The sequence below is a fragment of the Myxocyprinus asiaticus genome, chromosome 5 (assembly GCF_019703515.2).
Source record: "Myxocyprinus asiaticus isolate MX2 ecotype Aquarium Trade chromosome 5, UBuf_Myxa_2, whole genome shotgun sequence".
Lineage (NCBI taxonomy): Eukaryota > Metazoa > Chordata > Actinopteri > Cypriniformes > Catostomidae > Myxocyprinus > Myxocyprinus asiaticus.
This window is the reverse complement of record NC_059348.1, coordinates 3,003,321-3,027,342: the sequence shown is the minus strand read 5'-3', so window position 1 is coordinate 3,027,342 and position 24,022 is coordinate 3,003,321. Positions and strand designations below refer to the sequence as shown.

The 24,022-nt window shown below is 42.2% G+C and overlaps 1 protein-coding gene across 3 annotated transcripts in view; it reads left to right on the top strand.

Moving 5' to 3' along the window:
- Window positions 1–24,022, top strand: part of si:ch73-140j24.4 (uncharacterized) — a 76,547-nt gene that overhangs the window by 22,587 nt on the left and 29,938 nt on the right. For 2 of the 3 annotated variants that reach the window (XM_051697472.1, XM_051697474.1), the window contains 3 exons: window positions 575–760; window positions 21,662–21,880; window positions 21,963–22,049. In XM_051697472.1, coding sequence (XP_051553432.1) covers window positions 575–760; window positions 21,662–21,880; window positions 21,963–22,049 — 492 coding nt within the window. The remainder of the gene's footprint in view (window positions 1–574; window positions 761–21,661; window positions 21,881–21,962; window positions 22,050–24,022) is intronic. The other variant, XM_051697473.1, reaches the window with a different exon arrangement.

The following is a 24,022-nucleotide window of genomic DNA, read 5'->3' as shown; positions in this document are numbered from 1 at the left end:
GAGTACAAGTACGTGAGCACATTATCGAACCTGATTCATAAATTGGTAACAAAGCATCCCTAGCATCGAGGGCTGAACAAGTGCTCATGCATTAGAACGTTGTATGTGTGATTTCATGCAATTTTACTAAAACAGTGAGTGGAGATGTGGAGTGAGGTAGAGTATACATCCGAGCTGTTTCGGAGGATGCAGTGGTGCAGTGCCCCATTCCGCTCTAGAGAATGGTGCCACTCTGTACGAATATGTTGCCCCTACCAAGTTCCCCACTGGAAGCAAAATAATTAATGGTATGAATTTTAAAGGTTTTTTGTAGACCGAATGTGTGAGCCAGATCAAGATCAAACAGTGTTGCGGCCAAATTTATTACTGCAAAAGATAATAAATAAATTCCCTGTTTTAGCTTTGTTTTAAGAATATTTTCTAATATAAAGCATAGTCATTGTTAATTACTGTGAGTCTCGGTGCTTTCGAAATGTTTCCATTTCATGTCTTTTTTTTTTTGTCTAATAATCTTTTTAATGTCACTTTGCTGCTGCTGTTGTCTGTGTGTTTTACTGCATGTGTGTGAGTGCAGCTGCAGTCACTGCAGGGTGAGCAGCGGGAGCTGCAGCAAACACTAGAGCAGTACAAGATGGAGCTTCGTGCAGCGAGTGACGACCTACTGCATCTCCAGGTGGAAGTGACCTGTGCCAAAACACGTGCAGAAATAATGCATGAATACATCGCTCCACTGCAGGACTCATTCAAAGAGATCGAACAGGTCAGAATTAATTTACAGATTCTCTTTCTCACCTGTTTTAGCTAGCAGTCCTCCCAAAAATATTCAATAAGCTGGAACAGGTAAACAGGTGAATGTGTGAAATATCAGTATTTTCCCAGAGTCAGTGCTGGTTGTTCAATTAACCATGTTGCCAGACAGAGTATGATCTTCTCCTGCATGCTACCTTTCCTTTAGTGTGTAATCCACTTTTCTGGATTCTGTGGTTTCAGTTTCTGCCCCTAAATGGCACAAAATTAATCCTTGACAAAATGCAGTTCAAATGAAAACTATTCTTTTCATAAGTAATATTTACCTTATTTGTTCTCTTCACATATCACGTCTTATATTTTCTCAAGCATGATTTTCACTGTCCCTGTTGTATGAAGCCAATGTAACAACTTAAAAATTTTGAATCTCAAAAATAGAAATGTAAATGAAAGCACACACTTTTCAGCTATGAGTCTCAAGTTTTTTTGTTATATATATTTATTTATTTATTTTATTTATTTATTTATTTATTTTTTGGCATTTCAAATTTGCTATTTAGTGCAAGTCTCAGGTTTTAAATTTGTTTATTTTTCAGTAAGCAGACTTTTTAGGTTACATTTTTTTTCCGGACAAACTTTTAGCCTTTTGACATGAGGATGTGACAATGGAAATTGGGCATGGTAACTGTGAATTGTAATAATTAGCTAAATAATTTCACCCATCTGTCCTCTCCTACTTAAGACCAATGATGGTAGAAACTAGGCATGTAGTGATACACAAATTTCATTATACAATACTATGCAGTAGCCCAATGATAAGATCATAAAAAATAACCAGTGCCCCAGCAAATGTTTCACTTAAAGGGTCATGAAACACTAAACTACATTTGAGACGTTACCAGGTATGTATTTTACACATGATAGAAGACAATGTAAGCATCCATTCATTTTAATTTATGTGGTTCATTTAGGGATTTTTTTTTTCTATTTTCGTCTTCCGGGTTTTAAATCAACAGTCAATGTCACACAATGTGACGTTTCCCTGTACTATAGTGCATCATCAGTGTCTCCATAATTATCAATGAGCCTTATTCTATTAGAACGCGCTGTCTCATGATTATTCATTATACCACGTGACCAGCGCTTCAAACTCTCAAGCCCCTCATTTGAAAGAGTTGATTGTACCAGATAGGATGTGAGTACCCCCTTATGCGCTGCTGACTGAGGGACAGGACAGGCTTTCAATGAATGGCAAAACCTTTTAAATGTTCACGCAGCACGCATTTATTAACGTGAGTGTTTCGAGATATGCAGTGAGGTGGACTGTCTCTGACTGGGGCTCGGTTTACGTTGATTGTCTGAGACACAAACGCTATTGATCCAGCCATCCATCCATCCTTAATGTGAGTGTGTTAACCGATCTAAGCACTTATATTTGTGAATCAACATATTCGAATAAGTCTCAAAAGTTATTAAAGTGTAAAAAAACATTTTCAATAAAGAGTACATGGCTTGGCATTTATTTGCGCATTAAATTACAGATATTACCAGTGTGATTCTGTGCAATGTATTGTGAGCTTGCAAAATTTGTTACGAGTTTACTGCATTAGTGAAATAATGCTGAGTGACTCGATCAGACGGTTGTTGTGTTCCCTCACCCTTCTTCCCTCACTCCATGGCTGATCACACCAACTTTTGCTGGCATCTTTTGAAAATTTGGAATGCAAGAACTCAACTGTGCTGAAACAGGGGGTGTTGTGACCCTTTAAACATTCAAGGATTTGACAAATGTATTTTAAATCTTAAATGACACAACAGTGTCTGAAATTGGCAACAAAATGCAGAGCTCTATAATAAAGTAACTTCAACAACAGCATTTATCAAATTGTTATAAAAAAAAAACAATTTTCATATTTTTCTTGAAAAACATTAGTTTGTCTACATGTCTACACAATTTTTTTTGTATAGCACTTTCACAAAACAGTTTCAAAGAAGCTTTATAGAAAGTCATGCCTGTCATATAATTGTAAAATCTAATTTGGAGTTTGTTTTGGATTGATGTTACCAGGGTGGGGTGTCCATTAAAACACAAATCAAAATCCTTTGATCTCAATGTACATTTATTTGCCTGATCAGCAGCATCACAGACAATCTGTGAATTTGTTGGTATTTACAACAATCAATTGAAAATAATAAACACAAATTCAATACTTCATGCAAAATACATCAAAAACATGATAAAATAATGCAGTATACTTTCTAAAGAATTACTAGAAATCTAAACAAATGACATTCAAATTCAAACTACTTATAAAGTCCAATGAAGCTACAACCCTAATAAGGAAAATTACATTGTATGGAAATACAAATCCTACTAACGGCATGAGGGTAAACAATGCATAAATTAAACATGCACATATTGCATTGGGATACCATCTGAACAGATTAGACTTAAAAACAATAGCTATAATAAACTGCATGAATAAACAATCAAACTCAAATAATAGAAGAACTAGAAAACAAACTTACAAGGTCAAGAATGCAACAAATCCATGGAAAAACACCTCAATAATGAAGAGAGGAGAGTAGCCATCAGCAAGCCTCAGCAAACATACAATAAGCTGCAAAGTGGAGGTTAAATTACTAATTGGCTACAGGTGGCTGAACAAGAGGTCAGCATAACGCATTACATCATTACCAGAGGTGGGGAATTCTCAACAGCCGCCCCAAATGTGTTTTTACACTTGAGAATTCTACACATTATGGTCCTCTGAGAAGGCAGGCAGAACCATAAGACGACTGACCAGGCGAATGAAAGGTTTCCCATCAATAAGAATCTCAGCAACGCTGTGATGCCATGTAAGGATCGGACGTATGAATGGCGAGCTCTGCGCACTTTGCTAGTTTTAACACTTAATGATATAAACTGGTGAGATTCGATACATTCTGTTCCATAACTGTTCTAGGAGGACAATGTCAAAGAATTCAAAATCCTCGGGCTCTGGAGACATTAAAAGATACTTACGTGCTCAAGCTGATACCCCCGAGCGGGCCGTGAGCCAGGGAGTCTATTTGGTTGGAGAGAAGCGGGAAATGCGGCGAGAGATGCTGGGCATGTCGGCAATGCTGACGAAGGTCGTTGCTGACTTGAAGGATCTTGCTGCGATACGCTGATCGATCACTGCCATGGAGGCAAAGTTCTCTGAGATCTTTACAAGAATGGGGGATGTTGAGAAACGGATCGATTATCTGGAGTCATCAGAGAGGGAATTATCTGCTAATCTGCTAGCAACCAAGGTAGAGTCGGAGCATGTCTGGGAGAAGTTGGAGGACATGGAGAACTGTACCCGGCGGAATAACGTCTGTATTCCTGGATGGGCTCCTTCCGAATCTGCTCGACATAACAGGCCATAAGCTGGAAATCGAGCAAGCTCACAGGGTTCCAGTGTGGAGATCCGCAGAGTGAGACAGGGAGACATCTCTCGTTGAATTCGCAAAGTCTGGGAATAAGAAAATATTGTGGTTTATCCAAGAAAGCCTTCCTTTACTCCTCGCCTCGTGTAACAAGATTTTTATCGGATTATCTCAGAACTTGGCCAGAATTGATCGGGATTTTCAAGGGGTGGTAGCAGGAGGTATGGCACATAAGCTTTTGCTTTACGCAGATGATATTTTATTATTTGTCTCTGACCCTACTAGATCTATGCCTTGCCTCTACAGAATTATGAATTCCTTTAAGTTCTCAGGATACAGAGTGAATTGGTCTAAATCCGAAGCTTTGGCTTTGACAGTGTACTGCCCAGTAACGGCTTTTCAGCCCAACACCTTCCATAATATTTTATTCCCAGCAAGAGTTAATTTTGACCTTTTAATAAAAAGGTTTTGAGGTGATGTGGGTAGATGGGCTTCATTACATTTATCTATGAATTGTAAGGTTAAAGTTATTAAAATGAATTGTATTCCAAAATTCAATTACCTGCTACAGTCTCTCCCTATCCCTATGGCTTCAAGCCCCAACACCGCCATGATGCCACTGTTGGGCCCTTGAGCAAGGCCCTTGACCCCATCTGCTCCAGGGGCGCCGCATCATGGCTGACCCTGCGCTCTGACCCCAGTTTAGCTGGAATATGCAATAGGGGCAGTGGTAGCTCAGCAGTTAAAGGCTCTGGGTTACTGACCAGAAGGTCAGGTGTTCAAGCCCCAACACCACCAAAATGCCACTGTTGGGCCCTTGAGCAAGGCCCTTGACCCTATCTGCTCCAGGGGCACTGTATAATGGCTGACCCTGCACCCTGAACCCAGCTTAGCTGGGATATATGAAAAAAGAAATTTCACTGTATAATGTGTGACAATAAGAAAGGCTTTCTTCTTCTATAGATGTCCCTCTCTCTTATTTCAAGCAATTTGATAGCGAAGTCATTTGGAATGGTAAATGTCCCAGATTACATTTCAATAATTTACATAGGCCGATTGACAAAGGTGGGCTAGGCCTACCCAAGATTTTGTTTTTATTATTATGCATTCGGTCTCAGACATTTGGCTCATTGGTCGCTTCCACTTGGTTTTGTATGGAACAGAAAGTTCTTGCCCCTATTTCACCATTGCAAAGCCTTTCTATTAAACTAACCAGAGAAGTTAAGTTATGCCCTGTTATCTCTCATTTGCATTCGGTATGGACAAAAGTGTCCAGAATGTTTAATTCGGACATTTAAATGTCGCCTCGCATATGGCTGAACCCAAAATTATGTATTAATAAGTCCCCTTTCTGCTGGTCAGAGTGGATTGCGAGGGAGGTTAATACACTTGGTGACCTATATGAGAGTGGAGTGTTGAGATCCTTTTGAAAATATGGTTCAGCATTTTGGGATTCCCAGATCTCAGTTCTTTATTTACTGCTGTGCCACCTGCTCTCTACTATTTTTGGGAGTAGTATACACCCCCCTAAAGCGGCAGATACTCTGGGAGAGGTGATTACTGCTTTTGGAAAAGGTCATGAGGCATCATTGTATTACTTCCTGCTAATTCAGAGTCTGGGTGACGGAGCTTCAACTTCTCTCAAGAGATTATGGGAGAAAGATTTAAACTTGGTATTGGATGGAGTGTGGGCTAGGATTCTAAATAATATCAAGTCTGGGGCCTGGGTAGCTCAGCGAGTATTGACGCTGACTACCACCCCTGGAGTCACGAGTTTGAATCCAGGGTGTGCTGAGTGACTCCAGTCAGGACTCTTAAGCAACCAAATTTGCCCGGTTGCTAGGGAGGGTAGAGCCACATGAGGTAACTTCCTTGTGGTTGCGATTAGGGGTTCTCGCTCTCAATGGGGCACGTGGTAAATTGTGCGTGAGAGTAGAGTAGCCTCCCGTGCTGTGAGTCTCCACGGTGTCATGCATAACGAGCCACGTGATAAGATGCACGGATTGACTTTCTCAGAAGTGGAGGCAACTGAGACTTGTCCTCCGCCACCCGGATTGAGGTGAGTAACCACACCACCACGAGGATCTACTAAGTACTGGGAATTGGCATTCAAAATTGGGAGAAAAAGGGGATTAAAAAAAAATAAGTCAAGTCTACATCTAGTGATGCAAGGGTGCACCTTATGCAATTTAAGATTTTACATTGATTCTACTGGACTCCCTCTAGATTGTATAGGCTTGGTCTTAAAGACACACCCACCTGTGTTTGGGGGGGGAAGTGTATAATTTATATAATTTGATGCCGTATTTTCTGTTATGTTTATTTAATTTGAGAATGGAATCAAAAATTGTTAATAAAAGAATCTCAGCAACTCTAATCCTACCATCAGAACAAGGCAAGATCTTAGTAACAGTCCCTATAGGCCATAACCCATGAGGAGTAATAAGAAGTTCTAAATCGGCATACATCACCTGAGGAAGAGAGGCATCTCTTCGCCCCATCAAAAGGATATTTGGAGTGATCAGTGTCAGAAATATCTGATGATGCATAGCCGAGAGTTTGAGTTCAGCATCTCCACTTCAACAAGCACAGTAACTACTTGTGTACCCAATGTTACTCAAAGCAGTTTTAACAGATCTCACTTCTCTCTCCCAGGTACCTCCAAAATGAGTTGAATGGTAGATTAAATGTGAATTTAATCTGCTCTCGGGCAAGCATCTCTTGAAGCATTGGACTAAGTTGATTGAAGACTTCTCTAAGCTCTCTTTCTCTTCCACGAAAGTAAGCCCCCTGATCAAATATGAGCTCATAAGGTCAACCTCTGCAAGCTAAAAATCATCAGAGGGCCAGAAGGAAACTATCAGTATCCAGACCAGAAAGGAGCTCCAAGTGGACGCACCATGTTGTCTGACATTTAAAGAGTAGGCCCCATCTCTTCTCCTGCCTGATACAGAAAGGGCCAAAGCAATCTATTCCTGTTGATCAGAAGGGGATTTATAAAGGTGGAGTTTTGAGATGGGAAGATCAGACATTCTAGGAACTGAGGGAGCACCTTTCCACTTACTACATTGGAGACATAATTGCTGGACATGCTTCACTGCCTGATGTCCACATAAAACCCAAAACTTCAGCTGAAGTGGATCAAAACACTCTTTGTGGTCCAGGGTGGCACAAAGCTGAATCTATGTCAGCAATCAAAAGCTTGGTAATTGGGTTCTTAGAGTCCAAAACAATTGGGTGTATAGCATCTGGCTCCAGATCCTTACAATGACAGATGACCTTCCACTCAAATAAGATTTGTAACAAGGTCATATTCAGGTGCCAATTCAGCTAGACGACTCCATGAAGGAGCATCCTGACCACTTCTGAGGAGCGTGTAATCCTCTGGAAAGACTTCCTCTTGTGCTTGACGGAGAAGGTGTAGCTCTGCTTGAGTTCTGCTGGGATTATTCATGAATTTTGAATCGGAGGAAAGTTGTTTCAACTAGTTCTGACCAGGTGCTCAATTCAGAGGGATAAAACTTTGGAGGGCTCCCAGTGACTTGGGCATGTCCACAGAACAAAGATTTTCTCAATTCTACTGCCACCTCATCAGAAGATGAACCTGGAAACATTGGCCATTGTTGACGAGAAACTAGTCACTAGTGGTAGACAATTCTGCCAGTCTTTTTCCTCTGGTAATGTCATTTGATGGGTTACTTCCGATGTCGACATATCTCCACTGCTCAGGCCTAGTATACTCCAGGATCTCTGTGATGCGATTGGCAACATGCACCTTGCAAGAATCAGAGTGAATCCAGGTCAGCACAGTAGTGGAATCTGACCAGAGTGCGGTTTTATGAATGCATAAAGTTAACTCTTTCTGCAGAAGATTAGCTAGCTGAGACCCAGATAAACAGCGCATAATTCCAGACGAGTAATTGAGATAGTCTTCTTTGGTGAAACTGTATAACTGGCCATAACACGGGAAATAAGAACTTCATGTCCCTTTTTTATGCGAAGATAGGCAACAGATCCATATGCCTTTTCAGATGCATCACAAAACATATGAAATTCTCTTGTAACGGACTGTTTCTGTTCCCACCGGCCCATACCACCAAGGAACTTGGTACTTGGAACCGAGGAACTCTTTTTCCTATGTAAGCCAAGCCACCCTAATGCCTTCTGGAATTTCTGGATCATCCCAACCAGGTTTCATATTGCTACTGGATAAGAATTTTAGCATGTGTGGTAAATGGAATGATGAAACCAAGAGGATTATATTGACGAGCAAGGGTACGATGCAGAATCCGCAGCGTGAGGTCCATATATTTCACTGGTCGATGTTTATAGCCCATACAATGCAATGCCGGCATCACTGCCTCTTGGGGGCAGACAGTTTCGGTGCAAGTTTAGCTCGAAGTAGAGGAGTGGCATACCTTTTAACACCATTAACCTCTTGGTGTTCCGTTCTCTGCTCTAGACACAAGTGCCTCTTTGTCTTGCCTAGAATGCAGGGCAGCCTTTTGAAGTCTGGGAATATGGGAGAACATCAATTTGCCACAACTTTTCTACTTCTTTCTGCAGCTGGTGTTTGGTAGATGAGGCTAAGAAGAGACATTGAGTAATGGAACTGATCCATTCAACTAATGAAGTTGGTCCTTGCAATGCCTATCCCATACGAGTATGCAGTGCAGCTGGACTTCCTGGAGGGCCAGTTTTACTCGCTGTGTAGAATAAAGTAGATGAGGGTGATCTCTGCTCCCACTAACAACATAGGCTTGACCTTCTGGAATTCTTCAAGGGGAATGCCTCTGAGATGCTGGTAACGTCTTTGAAGTGTAAGCACTGGATAAGTGTGTTTGGGTAAGTCCAATATCTTAGCCGTAAAGGCACCTTTGATCTGATATTTCTTCTGCTTATAGGACGCAGGGGAGATGGAAAAGGAGACATTAGCACCCATCATTTCTTCTGAACCTTGCTGAGTGGTTCGCAGTACAAGTGGCTCAGCCACCCCATTTAGACCTAGACTCTCGCAGCAGAGGACAGAAGCATAGTTCTTTCTGAACCATCATCAAGGATAGCATAAGTCTCCAAATCTTTTCCCTGGTGACTCAGAATAACTTTCACCACCTTTAGGAGAACAGAATAAAGGCCACTTGGTCTACTCAGAATATCCCAGAGTCAGGCTTCCGAGTATTCACTTAATGTGGAACTCCTAGATGACAGTCTTTACAAGATGGGCAGCCTTTCTTGATCACATATAGATGAGCAACGTGTCCGTCCACATCTCCAACATTCTCAAAGTCAGGACATTGACTTAATTGATGAGCTTCACTGCTACAGAAAGTACAGAATGGTCTGAATTCCACTAATCTTGTAGCCTGATTCTTTGTACTTTGGAATGTGGAATTTTCCTCAAGACATACCCAATGAAGGAGGCTGAACATGGGTTGTAGGTTGATTAGTAAACGACTCTCCAGCTGATATCATAGATTGATGCTCTGACAATGTTTGAGGCAAGGATACATAGAAATGTCTAAAAGCAGGTACAACTGAAGGGCCATTAAGTGGTGCTGCAGCTCTGATCTGAGCTGCTAATACAGGAGTCTGACTGATAGGTGGTAGTGCTGCTACTGGAGGGATGTAGCTTGGTTGAGCAGGTTGGCCATATGGTGGATAAAAAGCAGGAGTAGGGAAAAGGGCATCAGAGCAATAAGGAGGCCTTAATCCGCCACCTGAAAAGTATGGCGGGTAGCTAGGGGGTATCCATGGAAGGAAAAATGCATTTCCCTGCATTTGATTGGAATACATGGGCCCACAACGTAATGCTTGATGATCATTGGAATAAAAGGCTGGATTTGATAGATGTTGATTAGCAGAAGATGACCATGGAGGACCATTGCCATGCTAGGTTTGGTCCATACTTATTACTTATTCCATACTTATACCATACTTATTCAGTAAAAGCTGTGGTCTAATGCTATCGGGAACAGCAGCTAAAGGCTCAGTCAATAAACACGCATCATTGAGGTGTGGGGAACACATCTCCAATGATTCTCTCCCCAGCTTGTGTTAAGGGTGTGGACAACATAGACTGAAGGAGGAGGAAGATTACTTTGTCTGCTGACCCTGGGTGGCAAAGAGGGGGGGATACTATCCTGCTTTGTCTGGTGTTATCTCAGGTATTCACCCAATTCAAGCACAAGAGAAGCTCTTAATTCCATCATCCTGTTGATTTATTTTGTTTAGGAACAGTGGATGCATCATTGGAACTAGGTCCATTATTATCCCTTTTAAACCCCCTATCCCCCTGCCAATCCCCAACCCCACACTAACCCTCAACAAATGTCACTGTGGTCAAAGCCTGTTACACACATACAATATAAATACAATTCTTTTTTTGGAGAAAATTAAAATATAACAATCAACAAATAAAGAAAGGAGAAAAGAAATATTTCACAAAGGATACACAATTTAGTTTCGATAAAAATCATGTTTCTCTCCACATAGTCCTCCCTGAGAGACTTCCAGAAAGGTAAAATATTTACCCCATTTCTTATCATATATGTCTAATCTGCCAAGCTATTTATGACATCTTTTCGAATGCCGCTACCCTGCCCAGTTAGGTGAACCATTCTTTATATGAGGGAGCGCCTTTTGACTTCCATCCTCTAAGAATTTTCTTTCTGCCAATCATTATATTAGTTTGGACCCAGCTTTTTGTATATTTGTCACATACTTTAAAACCGTCCCATCCCCCAGTATACATAGTCTAGGGCAGAATGAAATTTGAGTATCTAGAGCCTCACAAATAAAATTCTGGACTCTTGCCCAGAATACTTGAATCTTAGCGCAGAACCACAGGGCATGGGCTATATCTCCATCCTCCAACTGCCATCGCCAGCAGGTAGGTGTGTATTTTAAACCAATCCTTAAATGTAGAGGGGGTCCAATAGAAATGATGCAAAATATTAAACTGAATAAGGCATACCCATTAGGATAACCTCACATTTGTCATAAATTCTAAAATGTAAGATGTTTAATGAATTAACTGGTGTTTTCATGTTGAGTCTGTAGAAATGTGATTTTAGACCAAATGTTTTTTTTTGACTGGTTTGGGTTTTAATTATATTTTTATTTTCAGCCTGTAAAACATGTCAAAGTTATCACCATATTCAAACAATAAATGCTATTTAAGCTTCTTTATGTGGTGACCAATCATTCTAACGGATGCGCTGCATATAGTGTTCTCTCTCCGTGATCTTTAGGGTTCATAGAAACAATTATAATGCTGAGACTTTCTTTTTCACCCCCTATAGGAGTTGGGCACAGCAGAGAAATTCACCGCCACCCTTTCCCATTTACCCGCCTTGTACTTTCCGACGTGATATTATCAAGCTTCCTAAGGAGTACTTTTTACATGCAGTAATTTCTTCAAGAACCCCTTGTCTAATGAAGTTTGTTTCTTTTCTATTCCTCCATGTCAAATTAAAAGTTATCAAATGTTATCAGCAAGTAAATTCTCCTATGACGGTTAATGTCGTTAAACTAACACATCTCACACACTTTACATTTAAAAAAAAATAAAAAATTGTTACGATTTACCAGTGTTGAAGTATTGAATTTGTTGTAAGCTATTAGACAAGGCAACTCTATGAGCAGGCTGATCAGTCTTTTTATTCTTAAGAAAAAAATTGTTCTTAAAATATTTGAGAACATAAGAATTTTTCAAGAATTGAACTTAGGAACGTTCTTACGAACTTCTTATTTATCCTAAGAACGTAATTTGTTTTTTTTTCTTAAGAACATTTTCGTGAATCCGGCCCCAGGTGTCTAAGATTAAAAGCATAGTAAACCTCCTTCGTCAATTGGTCTATGTAACTTACTGAAATGTAAGGTCGTGTACCATTCCAAATAAAATACTTAGATATTCTATTAAATTGTTTAAAATAAGAAAGAGGAACTTTTAGAGGGAGAGACTGCAGTAGATAATTGCATCTGCATGTTTTTCATCATCTGGCCCAAGTCTGACAATATTCCCTTTATTCGTTTTATATCATCAGCAAGAACCTTCACCTCCACTTGAGTCTCAGATAGGGAGGCTCCTTGTGATGTCCTCAGGTGGCTGTGATTCTCTGCTCCAGAGTGGCATTGGTCTTGGTTATGAGTAGAGGAGGTATTTGACTGAGTTATAAAAATCCTGGTGCCATCTAGGGGGCTTCAAGGTCCCTGATGCCTATTTAGATTTCCCACAGTCATCCTCTATCCATCCTAGTAGCCTTTCCAGCTCGAACGACAAGTGTAAAATCTCGTTAATGTGGAGTTGGTTTTGGATTGATGTTACCAGGATGATGTGTCCGTTAAAACACAATAAATCCAAATCCTTTGATCTCAATGTACATTTACTTGCCTGATCAGCAGCATCACAGACAATCCATGCATTTGTTGGTATCTACAACAATCAATTGAAAATAATAAACACAAATTCAAACAACATCATGCAAAATACATCAAAAGCTTGATGAAATAATGCAGTAAACTTTTTAAAGAAATACTAGAAATAAACAAATGACTATCAAATTTAAACTACTTATTATAAAGTCCAATGAAGCTACAACCCTAGTGAGAAATTACATTGTATGTAAATATAAATACTACTAACGGCATGAGGGTAAACAATAGGGCTGGATATTGATACAGATTTCCCAGTTCAATTTGATTCTGATTCACAAGCTTTCGATTCTGATTAAATTCGATTTAATATCGATTCATATGGATTTATTTAATGTCCCTTTTGCTTACATATAAAATAAATTTATCTACCAGCTAATGCTGTTAATTATACAGGGGACCTTTTAACTAAGTACATTAGGAAAATATTAATTTTACTAATTATATTTTATTACTTTCATAATGTCACATTTTGGCTTTTTAAAAATGAACAAATGTATTCATTCAATAAATAAGATGTTATTTCATATATTATTTGTTACATATTTATTGTTGAATTGCATAATTTGTACTATTTTCAGTTATTTATACTGATTTGTTGAACACATGCTAAAACCGGTACTGTATCTTTAACAAAAAAACGGCGCCTTTAAATGAGCGCATGTTAACCAGAGAGGACTCAAATGGCTTTACCACATCTGTGCGATGCATGATTAGAAATAAAAGGTGTGTGTGTTTTGTTTTGTTTTTTTTTTTTTTTTTTTTTGATCAACAACTGACTGTAAAGAACTGAAAGGGTATTAAAAGAGACAGTATTCAATGACAAATGTGTTGCGTGGATCTCGTCTTTGGACACACTTTACAACTTTTACTCTCAACACGCTGTGAAAGGATCTTGCTGCTGAACACTTCACGACTAAACTACACAATTACTGGTGAGTGAAATGTAAACATTTACCAGCCAGTTGACAAATATATTCACTTTAGTCGCATAGCATGAAATTTGGTTGCAAATACGAGTGATTTCCTCTCATTGTAGTTGAGGGTTGTGTATTGTGTGAAAGATCGATCTTGGGATTTAAGAATCGATATCGATATTGTTCAAATGAAGATCGCTATTAATCGGAAAAACAATATTTTTACCCACCCCTAGTAAACAATGCATAAATAAAACATGCACATAGTGCCTCGGGATACCATCTGATTAGTCTTAGAAAAACAATAGCTAAAATAAATGGCATGAACAAAAATGATCAAATTCAAATAACAGAAGGACTAGAAAGGAATAAACTTACATGGTCAAGAATGCAACAAATCCATAGAAAAACACCTCAATAGTGAAGAGAGCAGAGGAGAGTAGCTATCAGCAAGCTGCAGCAAACATACAATAAGCTGCAACATGGAGGTTAAATTACTAATTGGTCACAGGTGGCTGAACAAGGGGACGGCATAACACATTACATCATCACCAGAGGTAAGGAATTCTAAATAATCATGCCTTAAATTTCTTTCAATGTTAGTGGAGTGAAAAAAAAAAAAAACTTAAGAGGAACCTGTCCTGGCTTTACGATATACAGTATGTACATATTATGTACACGACAATATTATTTGGTGGTTTGAGCAGAAACCTTTTGGCATGTGTAGGCTACGTTTTTTGCCCTTTTCCACCAATTCCACTCTGCATTTTTCCAGTGTTCTTACCAGCCTATCCAATGTGCGCAAGTGTTATGCTCATACCTGTTTACATTTCAACGTCAAAAGCAGAGAATAATAAGTCTCGTATATACATGGGTTTCTTACGTTGTCTTGCGTTAATATGCTCCTAAAAATGCTAGATTTATTTCCTTTGGTCTATTGTTATAAAAGATAAAATATTATTGATCAATGTAGGGCTGTACATTTAAATCGCGATAAGGTCCAGTGTGATTTATTAAACCCCCAAAAGGCTGGAGTTTATGTACATATAGTCTGCATACACATTGCCCTATTAACACTACCAATTATGTATTTATTTATGTATCGAACGATACATGTGCTATCGAATCGAGAGCGTTGTATTGTGCAATGTGATACAATATTTTTTTTACATCCAGTGGAAACACGCCTGGGTGGCTCAGATAAACAAATGGTACATTTTACAAACAAAAAATATCAGCCAATTGAGGCAAGTTAATAACTCTTGACAGCACATGCTTTGTCCCGTGAGGGCGCTACACATATATGTTGACTGTACAAGTCAATTTAGGCTGACAGATCAGCTCTTGGTCTGCTTTGGAGGCTATTCAAAGGGTTTGGCTGTCTCTAATCAAAGACTTTCTCATTCGGTTGTTGATACTGGGCCTGGCGGCGTCACTCCTCCGCTGAGTTCGCCACCAAATAGTGCTTAAGGAATTAAAGAGGCGTCCAGTGTTCACCAGTTACGGGGAACTGTTGTGGACAAGATAGCACACATTATCACCTCGAGGGGAAAGGTGCAATACAAGCGATACACCCAACCGGCTGCCCGGCCTACCTGTTGTTACCCCATAACACTCGGGTCGAAACTGGTTATACGCGCAGGTTCTAGAACCTCGCAAAGGTATTGGGTGTAGCCCAACCCGCTGCTCTGCATATGTCTGCTAGAGAGGTGCCCCTCGCCAGTGCCCAGGAGGATGCAACACCTCTGGTGGAGTGCGCCCGGACTCCCAAAAGACACGGCAGGCCTTGTGATTGGTAAGCCAGAGAAATGGCATCCACAATCTAATGGGACAGCCTCTGTTTGGAGACAGCTTTCCCCTTCTGCTGCCCTCCAAAGCAGACAAAGAGCTACTCCGAGCATCTAAAGCTCTGTGTGCAGTCCAGATAGATGCGCAGTGTGCGAACTGGACACAGCAACTACAAGGCCGTGTCTTCCTCCTCTGAAGGAAGCACTTGCAGGTTCACCACCTGATCCCGGAAGAGAGTGGTGGGAATTTTTGGCACGTGGCCGGGGTCTCAAGATCACATGAGAGTGTGCTGGCCCAAACTCCAGGCATCAGCTGGTGACAGAGAGCGCCTGCTGGTCCCCCACCCTCTTGATAGAAGTGAGTGCCACCAGGAGGGCTGTCTTCAGGGACAAAGTGCTGAGCTCGGCCTGCTCCAGGGGCTCAAAGGTGGCTCTCTGTAAGACAGGTAGGACCACAGAGAGACCAAGAGTGAATCAGGTGCGGTCTAGGGGGATTCAATCTCCTTGCGCCTTTGAGGAACCTGGTGATCAGGTCGTGCTGTCGAGAGGGTCTCCCATCAGTGTATTGTGATATACTGCAATAGCAGCCACGTACACCTTCAGGGTAGAGGGAGACAAAGGACAACACAGACCCGACTGCGCATTCCCGTGGATCTTCCCCGCTGGAAGACCACCAGTTCATGAAGAGACGCCACTTCAGAGAATACAGTTGTCTCGTGGAGGGGGCTCTGGCCTGAGTGATCATGTCTTCCACTGTTGGCAGAAGGCCTGCTAGGTCCTCTGCGTCCCGTCCAGGAGCCAGACGTGGAGATTCCAGAGGTCTGTACAGGGGTGCCGGAACGTGCCCTGCCCCGCCCCCGAGTGAGAAGGTCTTGCCTCGGGGGAATGCACCAGGGAGGGGCTACTGCCAGGAGCATCAGGTCTGAAAACCAAGTCCGGTTGGGCCAGTATGGCGCATATTGCCGTCCTCCCTGACTTTGCACAACATCTGTGCAATGAGGCTCACTGGGGAAACGCGTACTTGCGCAGCCCCCAAGGCCAGCTGTGCGCCAAGGCAGCCGTGCCGAGGGGAGCCTCAGACAGGGAGTACCAAAGGGGGCAGTGAGAGGACTCTTGGGAGGCAAACGGGTCCACCTGCGCCTCTCTTAATCTCTCCCAAATCAGCTGGACCGCATGGGGGTGGAGTCTCCACTCTCCGGCGCGTTACCTGCCATGAGAGCATGTCCACTGCACGGTTGAGGACGCCTGGGAGGTGAGTGGTTCACAGGGACTTCTGCGAAATGCATTGCGACATGAGCGTACCCCGCCCTGGCAGTTTATGTACACCACAATCACTGTGTTGTCCGTCCAGGTCAACACGTGCTTGCCCTGAATCAACGGCTGAAGCCTCCGCAGGGCCAACGATACTTTGCAGGCAGGGCAGCCCGATACTGCCTGCCCATTGCACAGAGTGCCCCAGCCCGAGTTCGAAGCATCGGTCGTGACCACGACATGCCTCGACCTGCTCTAAGGGAACCCCTGCCCGTAGAAACACCGGGTCTGACCAAGGACTGAAAGTTTAACGGCACTGAGGCGTGGTGCCATGCCCACCTCGGGACTCAAGTCTGTAGCCGGTGCTGGAGCGGTCTCATATGCATCAATCCGAGGGGGAGTACCGCTGCCGAGGATGCCATATGCCCCAGGAGCCTCTGAAATTGTTTCACCGGGACCGCTATCTTCTGCGTAAGGTTTTCAGGCAGGCCAGCACCGACTGTGCATGCTCGTTTGTAAGGCATGCCATCAGGGTGACCGAGTCCAACTCCATACCGAGAAAAGAGATGCTGTGCGCCGGGGAGAGCTTGCTCTTTTCCCAGTTGACCTGAAGCCCTAGTCGGTCGAGGTGCCGAAGCACATGGTCCCTGTGCACACAATAGATCTCACGAGAGAGCTAGGATCAGCCAGTCGTTAAGATAATTGAGAATGCGAATGCCCTTCTCCCTCAGCGGGGCCAGGGCAGCCTCTACGACCTTGGTAAAGATGCGAGGAGACAGGGACAGACCGAAAGGGAGGACCTTGTACTGGTATGCTCGTCCCTCGAAGGCAAACCGAAGAAAGGGTCTGTGTTGTGGAAGGATCAATACGTGGAAGTATGCGTCCTTCAGGTTGATGGCCGTGAACCAATCCTGATGTCATACAGATGTTAGGATGCGCTTCTGCGTCAATATCTTGAATGGAAGCCTGTGTAAGGCTGTTCAAGGCACGCAGATCCAGGATTGGGTGCAACTCCCCTCTCCCCCCCATGATAAAATAAAGGCTGTAAAAGTCCTTGTGCGACTCGACTAAGGGGACGGGTTCTATCGCACCCTTCGCCAGATTCCTTCGCGTTGCGGAGCTGGATCGTCCTGATGTGCCATCGCGACAGGCTGGAAAGAGCTGACCAGGCTTGCAGGGGGACGATTGGATTTATCACGCCCGGGGTGGGTGCTTCGCGGCAGGGCAGAGCAGACACCCCACTGGGAGGATCGTCCAGGGGAGGCGTGCTGCTCCGTGAACCCGCAAAGGTGACTGGGGTGGGCGGGCAGCCCCAAGAACTACCGGACTTACCTGTTTGCTGGCTTTCGAGATACTCGCGTCCTGCTCGCTGACCAGAAAGACTTTCAGAGCCTGGCTGTCGTGGGTGCGAGGGCCAGAGGTGCTGAGGATTGGAGAATGACCCAGGGAATGAGGAAACTGCTCTTTTATTGAGAATGTTGGGATACCCACCTCGTGCTGACCCAGGGGCGGGAGTGGGGCCCGTCCACACACCTGGGTCAGAGTCATCAATGAGAGTCATAGGACCGCCTCGAAGCCCGTCTGGGGTTCTTGGCAGCCGGCTGGCGGGCAGGCGGAGCTGCCTTCTTGCGGTAGGATCTTCTTCTCAAAGACCGGCGTACGGGCTCCGATGGTGGGGGAGCCAGGGCTGGCACCTCAGGAGGATGGCCCTGGCAAGAGACAGACAGGGCGCGGGACTTCAGAGGCCTATAGGTGGCTGAGCCGCGCCGCGGCAGGATGTGTTGTTTGGCCTCCTTCTGCTTCTTCACCGTCGAGAACTGGTGGGTGAAATCCTCGACAGTGTCGCCAAAGAGCCCCTCTTGGGAGTTGGGCGCATCGAGAAAGTGTCGTAAATTCGCTTAAATCTGACGTAAATTCCAGCAGCAAGGAATATGGTGACGGGACGAACACACACACACACATGCGCTCGGCTCCGAAGAACAAGTCTGAATGAGTGGTGCACGCCATCTTTTACACCCATATGTCCGAGGCGGAGAGTGACATGCAAATTCCAATTGCCAATTTTCATTGGCCTTTTCTGAATAAAGCAAAGGTGATTGGGGCTCTCAAGAGTGAACCCCTAGTGTCACTACATCGACACAACGTTGAGTGAGTGACAGACAGGGAAAGACTATTTTATTTATATAAATTCCGCACATGCATTCCAATCTACACCTTGATGTAATCCTTACTCATGATCACGCAGCGTGTTTTTATGAGCTGAATGGGAGGCTAAACAAAAAGTTAAAATGTGACGAGGCTGCAGTATACCCAACGGACTCGTGCAGCGCATGCAAGCCATTTGCGCATCACGAGCAGGTAGCGCTTCACTTTCTGTAAACGCACCCGCTTTGCTTCGGTCAGACTGCGCGGATGATAGCCTGTTTCATTTGTTTCTTTTTGCTCTCAGAACAACACGTAATGCAATAAAAAAAACACCACTATTAATTACACCCTCCTCAAACCATGGTCACACTCAAAATTACATTAAACGATTAAAAGAGAAAACATAAACCCACATGGTGGGGTTCAAAAATCTGAGTCTATTTAAAAATAAATGAAACCTGGAAATAAAGTTTAGGATTTTGCAGGTGCGATTAACTGAAAAAGGCTAATTAGTTGATCGGCTTGATGTGTGAATGGCTTGCATGCGCAGCGCAAGTCTCGTCACACTTTAATACTGTTTAGCCTCCTGTTCATCTGATGAAAACACGATCATGAGGAAGGATTAGGCTACATAAAGATGTAGATTGGAATGCAGTTGCAAAAAACATCATATAAATAAAATAGCTTGCTCCTCTCCTGCTTGCGTGCTTGTGATTTGTGATTACAGTGACATAATATAAGAAATATTTAAGATCGCACACAATTTCGTGATCAGTCAACAAATAAGCAAATTTGTGACATTTAACTCATAAAACAAAAGGACAGGTTTTCTTTCATTTTAAAGCACATTAGATGCTCTGAAAATTCACATGCAGGATCATGATTATATCATAATCATTGTGTTTTGTCAAAAAATTTCACTCAAACTGTTTAATATTATTTGTAATGAAAAATAAATTATTAAATTAGAAAAATGCAAAATAAAAACATTTTCATAAGGGGAAAATCGCAAACATTTGCATGGGGGGGTGGGGGTGTCGGCCAGCCATTGACCAGGAAAATAAAAAATGTCACTCCATGTCAAAAATGTTGCCGACCCCTGCTATAGGTTAGTGGTGTTTCATTACCCAGATCAGCTAATGTCACTGCCATTCTTTCTACCTTAAATGGTTGGTTCTAATTCTCTCTTCCTTCAGATTTGTCAGTATGAAGGGGAGAATTTGTCGATGTCTTTAAATTTCCCTACTGGCTAGTAGGTAATGCTAGTACATGCGGTTCAGTAGATTGGCGTGATGGTATACGATTGCCATAGTTTTAGCAACTGACGTAGCATTGAAGTGACCGACTTGAAAGTTAAGGGTAATGTTAGGACTGTAAACCTGGTTCCCTAAAAGGAGGGAATGAGAAGCTGCATACACTAGTTGCACTACTCATTTCCCGACCAATTCAATACAGATCTACCCTAACCAGAAACCGTGGATTAATAGCAACGTTCGTGCGGCATTTAATGCGCGGACCTCTTCTTTTAATTCCGGGAACACTGAGGAATATAAACATGCCATTTATACTCTCCGCAAAACAATCAAAGCTGCCAAACAACAATACAAAAACAAAGTGGAAGCACAGTTCAACACCACCGACGTGAGAAGTATGTGGCAGGGTATTAACATAATCACAGACTCCAAAGCAACTAATCACTCCGCTGTGAACACCACCGCTTCCCTTCCGGACGAGCTAAACACATTTTACGCTTGTTTTGAGGAAAACAACATCTCCACGGAGAGAACTCCTGTGCCTGACACAGCAGAGGTTAGTTCATTTACTGTCTCTGTTGTAGATGTAACCCGATCTCTCAAATGGGTGAATATTCGCAAAGCTGCGGGTCCAGACGGCATTCCAGGCTCAGATCAACTAGCGAGTGTCTTAACGGATATTTTCAATCTCTCCCTCTCCCTGTCTGTGGTTCCTACATGCTTTAAGGCATCCACCATTGTGCCCATACCAAAAGAGTCAAAGATAACTTGCCAAAATGACTGGCGTCATATAATTATGTGTATATTATTTTTGTAAATTGTGTTGTGTAAATCTGATGTTTATTGTAGATTGGTTTATGTCTCATCACTGTTATGACTGCTATGTTGCTTGGAACTGCACCCTATACTTTCACCCACTGTTGTACTTGTGTATATGGAGTGACAATAAATAAAGTGAGTGAGTGAGTGATGTTACTAAAGTTTCGAGGGATGCATTCTCTTCCCTTCAGCCAATATGGCGCTGTGTTCCACCCAATATGCTTGCAATGGTGCAAGCATCGAGATGGGAGCTTCAAAGCAACATCTGCAATAAATTGGCAGGATTGTAAAGGGTTTCATAATCATCACTCCTGGGTGGAGCTTCCCATAGCGTCTCGTTCGTTCCTTTCAGGCAACCAGGGTTACAGTCGTAACAATATAATTTGGTACTTTGTGCTTCTGATTTTTTTGTGGCGATAGTTTACCAACATGCTAACAGCAGACAAAATTAATTGTGAGCGCAGCTTAGTCACATTTCCCATGCCTTCCACGTGAGGAGCGCTATTGTTGTGGCGAGCGTGAGTGTCCGTTAAAGTAAAATGTGGCATTCATTATAAAACAGCGAAACACAGTGCAATGGTCAAATACATCCATTTAGCACACATGAATTCTGTGTGAACAGCCAGCATTTAAAATCAGTCTTTGACTGATGACATTCTTTTTTAACCTGCAAACTACATGTTAAATTAGTTATTTCAAATTAATAAATTGGCTGATATTTTGTATTTGTACTTATTGCTCCACCATGAACGGGTACCTGTGGCCATGTTTTTCATCAATATTGGTCTTGAAATTTTGAAATAGAATTTTATTTTATTTTTGAAACCTGAGACTGAGCGCTGAAAAGTTACCCAAAGAAACACCTGTAAATGAAAACATCTGTTGTACTGACTAGGTTAAACAAAAGCTGGATGAGCTGATAGCTGGCCTAATGACAGACAATATTATTGAGATGACAGAAGAAGCTGCTGGTGAGGTATTGGAACAGGAGTCCATAAGGAACACAGATGTTGAGATCATCACATCCAATCAGAAGTCAGAGGAAGTGGGACATGTGGAGCGGGAGAGCACTGCAGAGAAGCTTGATAAAATGCAGTGTTCTGCAGAGAACCTGGTGTGTGCTTCAGCATTCACATAACTATATAAATCTACTTTTGCTTGTGTTTGTTAAACTCACTACCTTTTATTGTTGACAGAAGAGCAGCGGCTCATCGTCTTTTACTGAGATCACATTGACTGAAGTCAAAGAGGAGGATGTAATGTTCAGATCAAACACTCCACAGGTAAACATACACATTCACTGTCATGCTGTCATTGCACCTCTTTTTTTTTCATGCTTTTGTTTGATATGTTTAGCAAACACGACTGGGCTGAATTATCTAAGAATGAATTGCGCCTGCTGATAGTATTGTATATTTGCATGAACTGTCTGTATTGTTTTAGCACCAGATTTACTGACGGAATAATGCAAATCAGGAAACAGTGCAAACATGCCCAACAAATCTGTTCTGAATTCAATTTGCACAGTGTAATTCCCCATCTTGCAGGCTGGTTCCGAGTGCTAGATTGTGGAGTATGAAGCAGACTACTGCAATTTGACAAAATTACAGTACAGTGTTGGGCCTCATGTATTCAGATAGAAGACAAAGGCAGGCCTAACACAGTCGTAAAAACATAACTCAAGCCCCCACCTTCTAAGTCGTAAATTTTACTGATAAAGATCGTGCCAAAATCAAAGGGAGTCCAAAACAGACTATAGATCCATGAAGCCTTGCTCACTAAAGGATCGAGCACTCAACTCCTATTGGATGAGGCACACAACAGAACGTCCCTAAACATGACATCATCAGGAGTTGAAATAATTCTGAAATGCGTCCAGAATTCGCTTCTTTCACCGAATATAGACGTAGTTTTTTTTGCTGCTCTCCGGTGCAACCTCGTGGCACAAGGAAGTAATGTCCGACTTGAAACTGTAGCCATACAATCTCCATCTCGCTGGACGAGTTGAGATTACTCTGTGTTCAACCAAACACTCTAATGGATCCGAAGGAGACCGCCGAGCAATTCGCATCTTCATCCGTTTGCCTACAGAAGTGAAGAGATTAAAGATTTCTCTTCAATCAAGTCGACATTTCTGAGTTCTCCGCCAGCCCGCCGAGAATCAACAGCCGTACCGCCCGCTGACAATCAACAGCCGTACCGCCCACCGACAGAGTGAGGAAACGGCCTCCCATCATCACACGAGCCTCAAGGAACCGGGTCAAAGTTAAAGGACGGAGGAAAACACATTCTACCTGTGTCCTCATGCGATACAAGTAAGAGGTTTACGTCTGGGCAGAGATAGAATATTATAGTGTGTTATTCTTGTGTTTCAAGGTTTTTGCTTGTACAGTTTACGGACCACCATGTCCGCTCATTATTAATACTCAGGGTATTAATTATCACAAATTTGTTTTGCTGTATTGTGGCCCAACCAAATTGGATTGTGCAATTTCGCCATCGTGGGTGAAACAGAAACTGAGTTCATCCATTAAAGAGTCAAATAACGCAGGACTTTTACGAGCCCCGCTCGTAAAACCGCGTCTCTGAGTGATGAACACAGCTGCTTTCTCTCCCGCTATCGCGAAATCAGCTTTAGGGCTGTCACTTAATCGTCTCATATCTCTCTCTCTCTCTCTCTCTCTCTCTCTTACTAATCACACACACACACACTGTCACACACACACCTTACGTGTTATAGGATTATTTTATTTCCATATCTAATCATATCTCTGTTTAGTTTGTAGTTGTAAGTCGGAAGTTTATTGACTGCATTGTATTAATTATTAATTGATATTACTGCATAAATAAACTTTGTTTATATTACAAAGAGAAGTGTTTTGGTTTGTTTTGCATACGCCTGTGTCATGCTGACGGGATGTCAGTGCTCGCATTCAAACCTTCATTCATTGTTTTTTTTCCCGAAAATCAATATTCTTCGGATGCCGATTTTCCTAAGAAAATAATCTAATATTGAGACTGTTTTACTATTCGGTTATTAGTCCCTGATTTCAGAGTGGTGCCCCGTCAATGTTAATCCTAATTAATATTCTATTGATTTTTGATAACTGATAATTATCTTTGATTGATTGAATTTGAATGATCAATAAGCTAGTGTTAATTTTAATTGTTTCATCGATGTTAACAATTAACGATTATCTTTGATAATTGTTGATTTAAAGGATTTAAAAAAGCTAATATTGATTCTCATCGATGT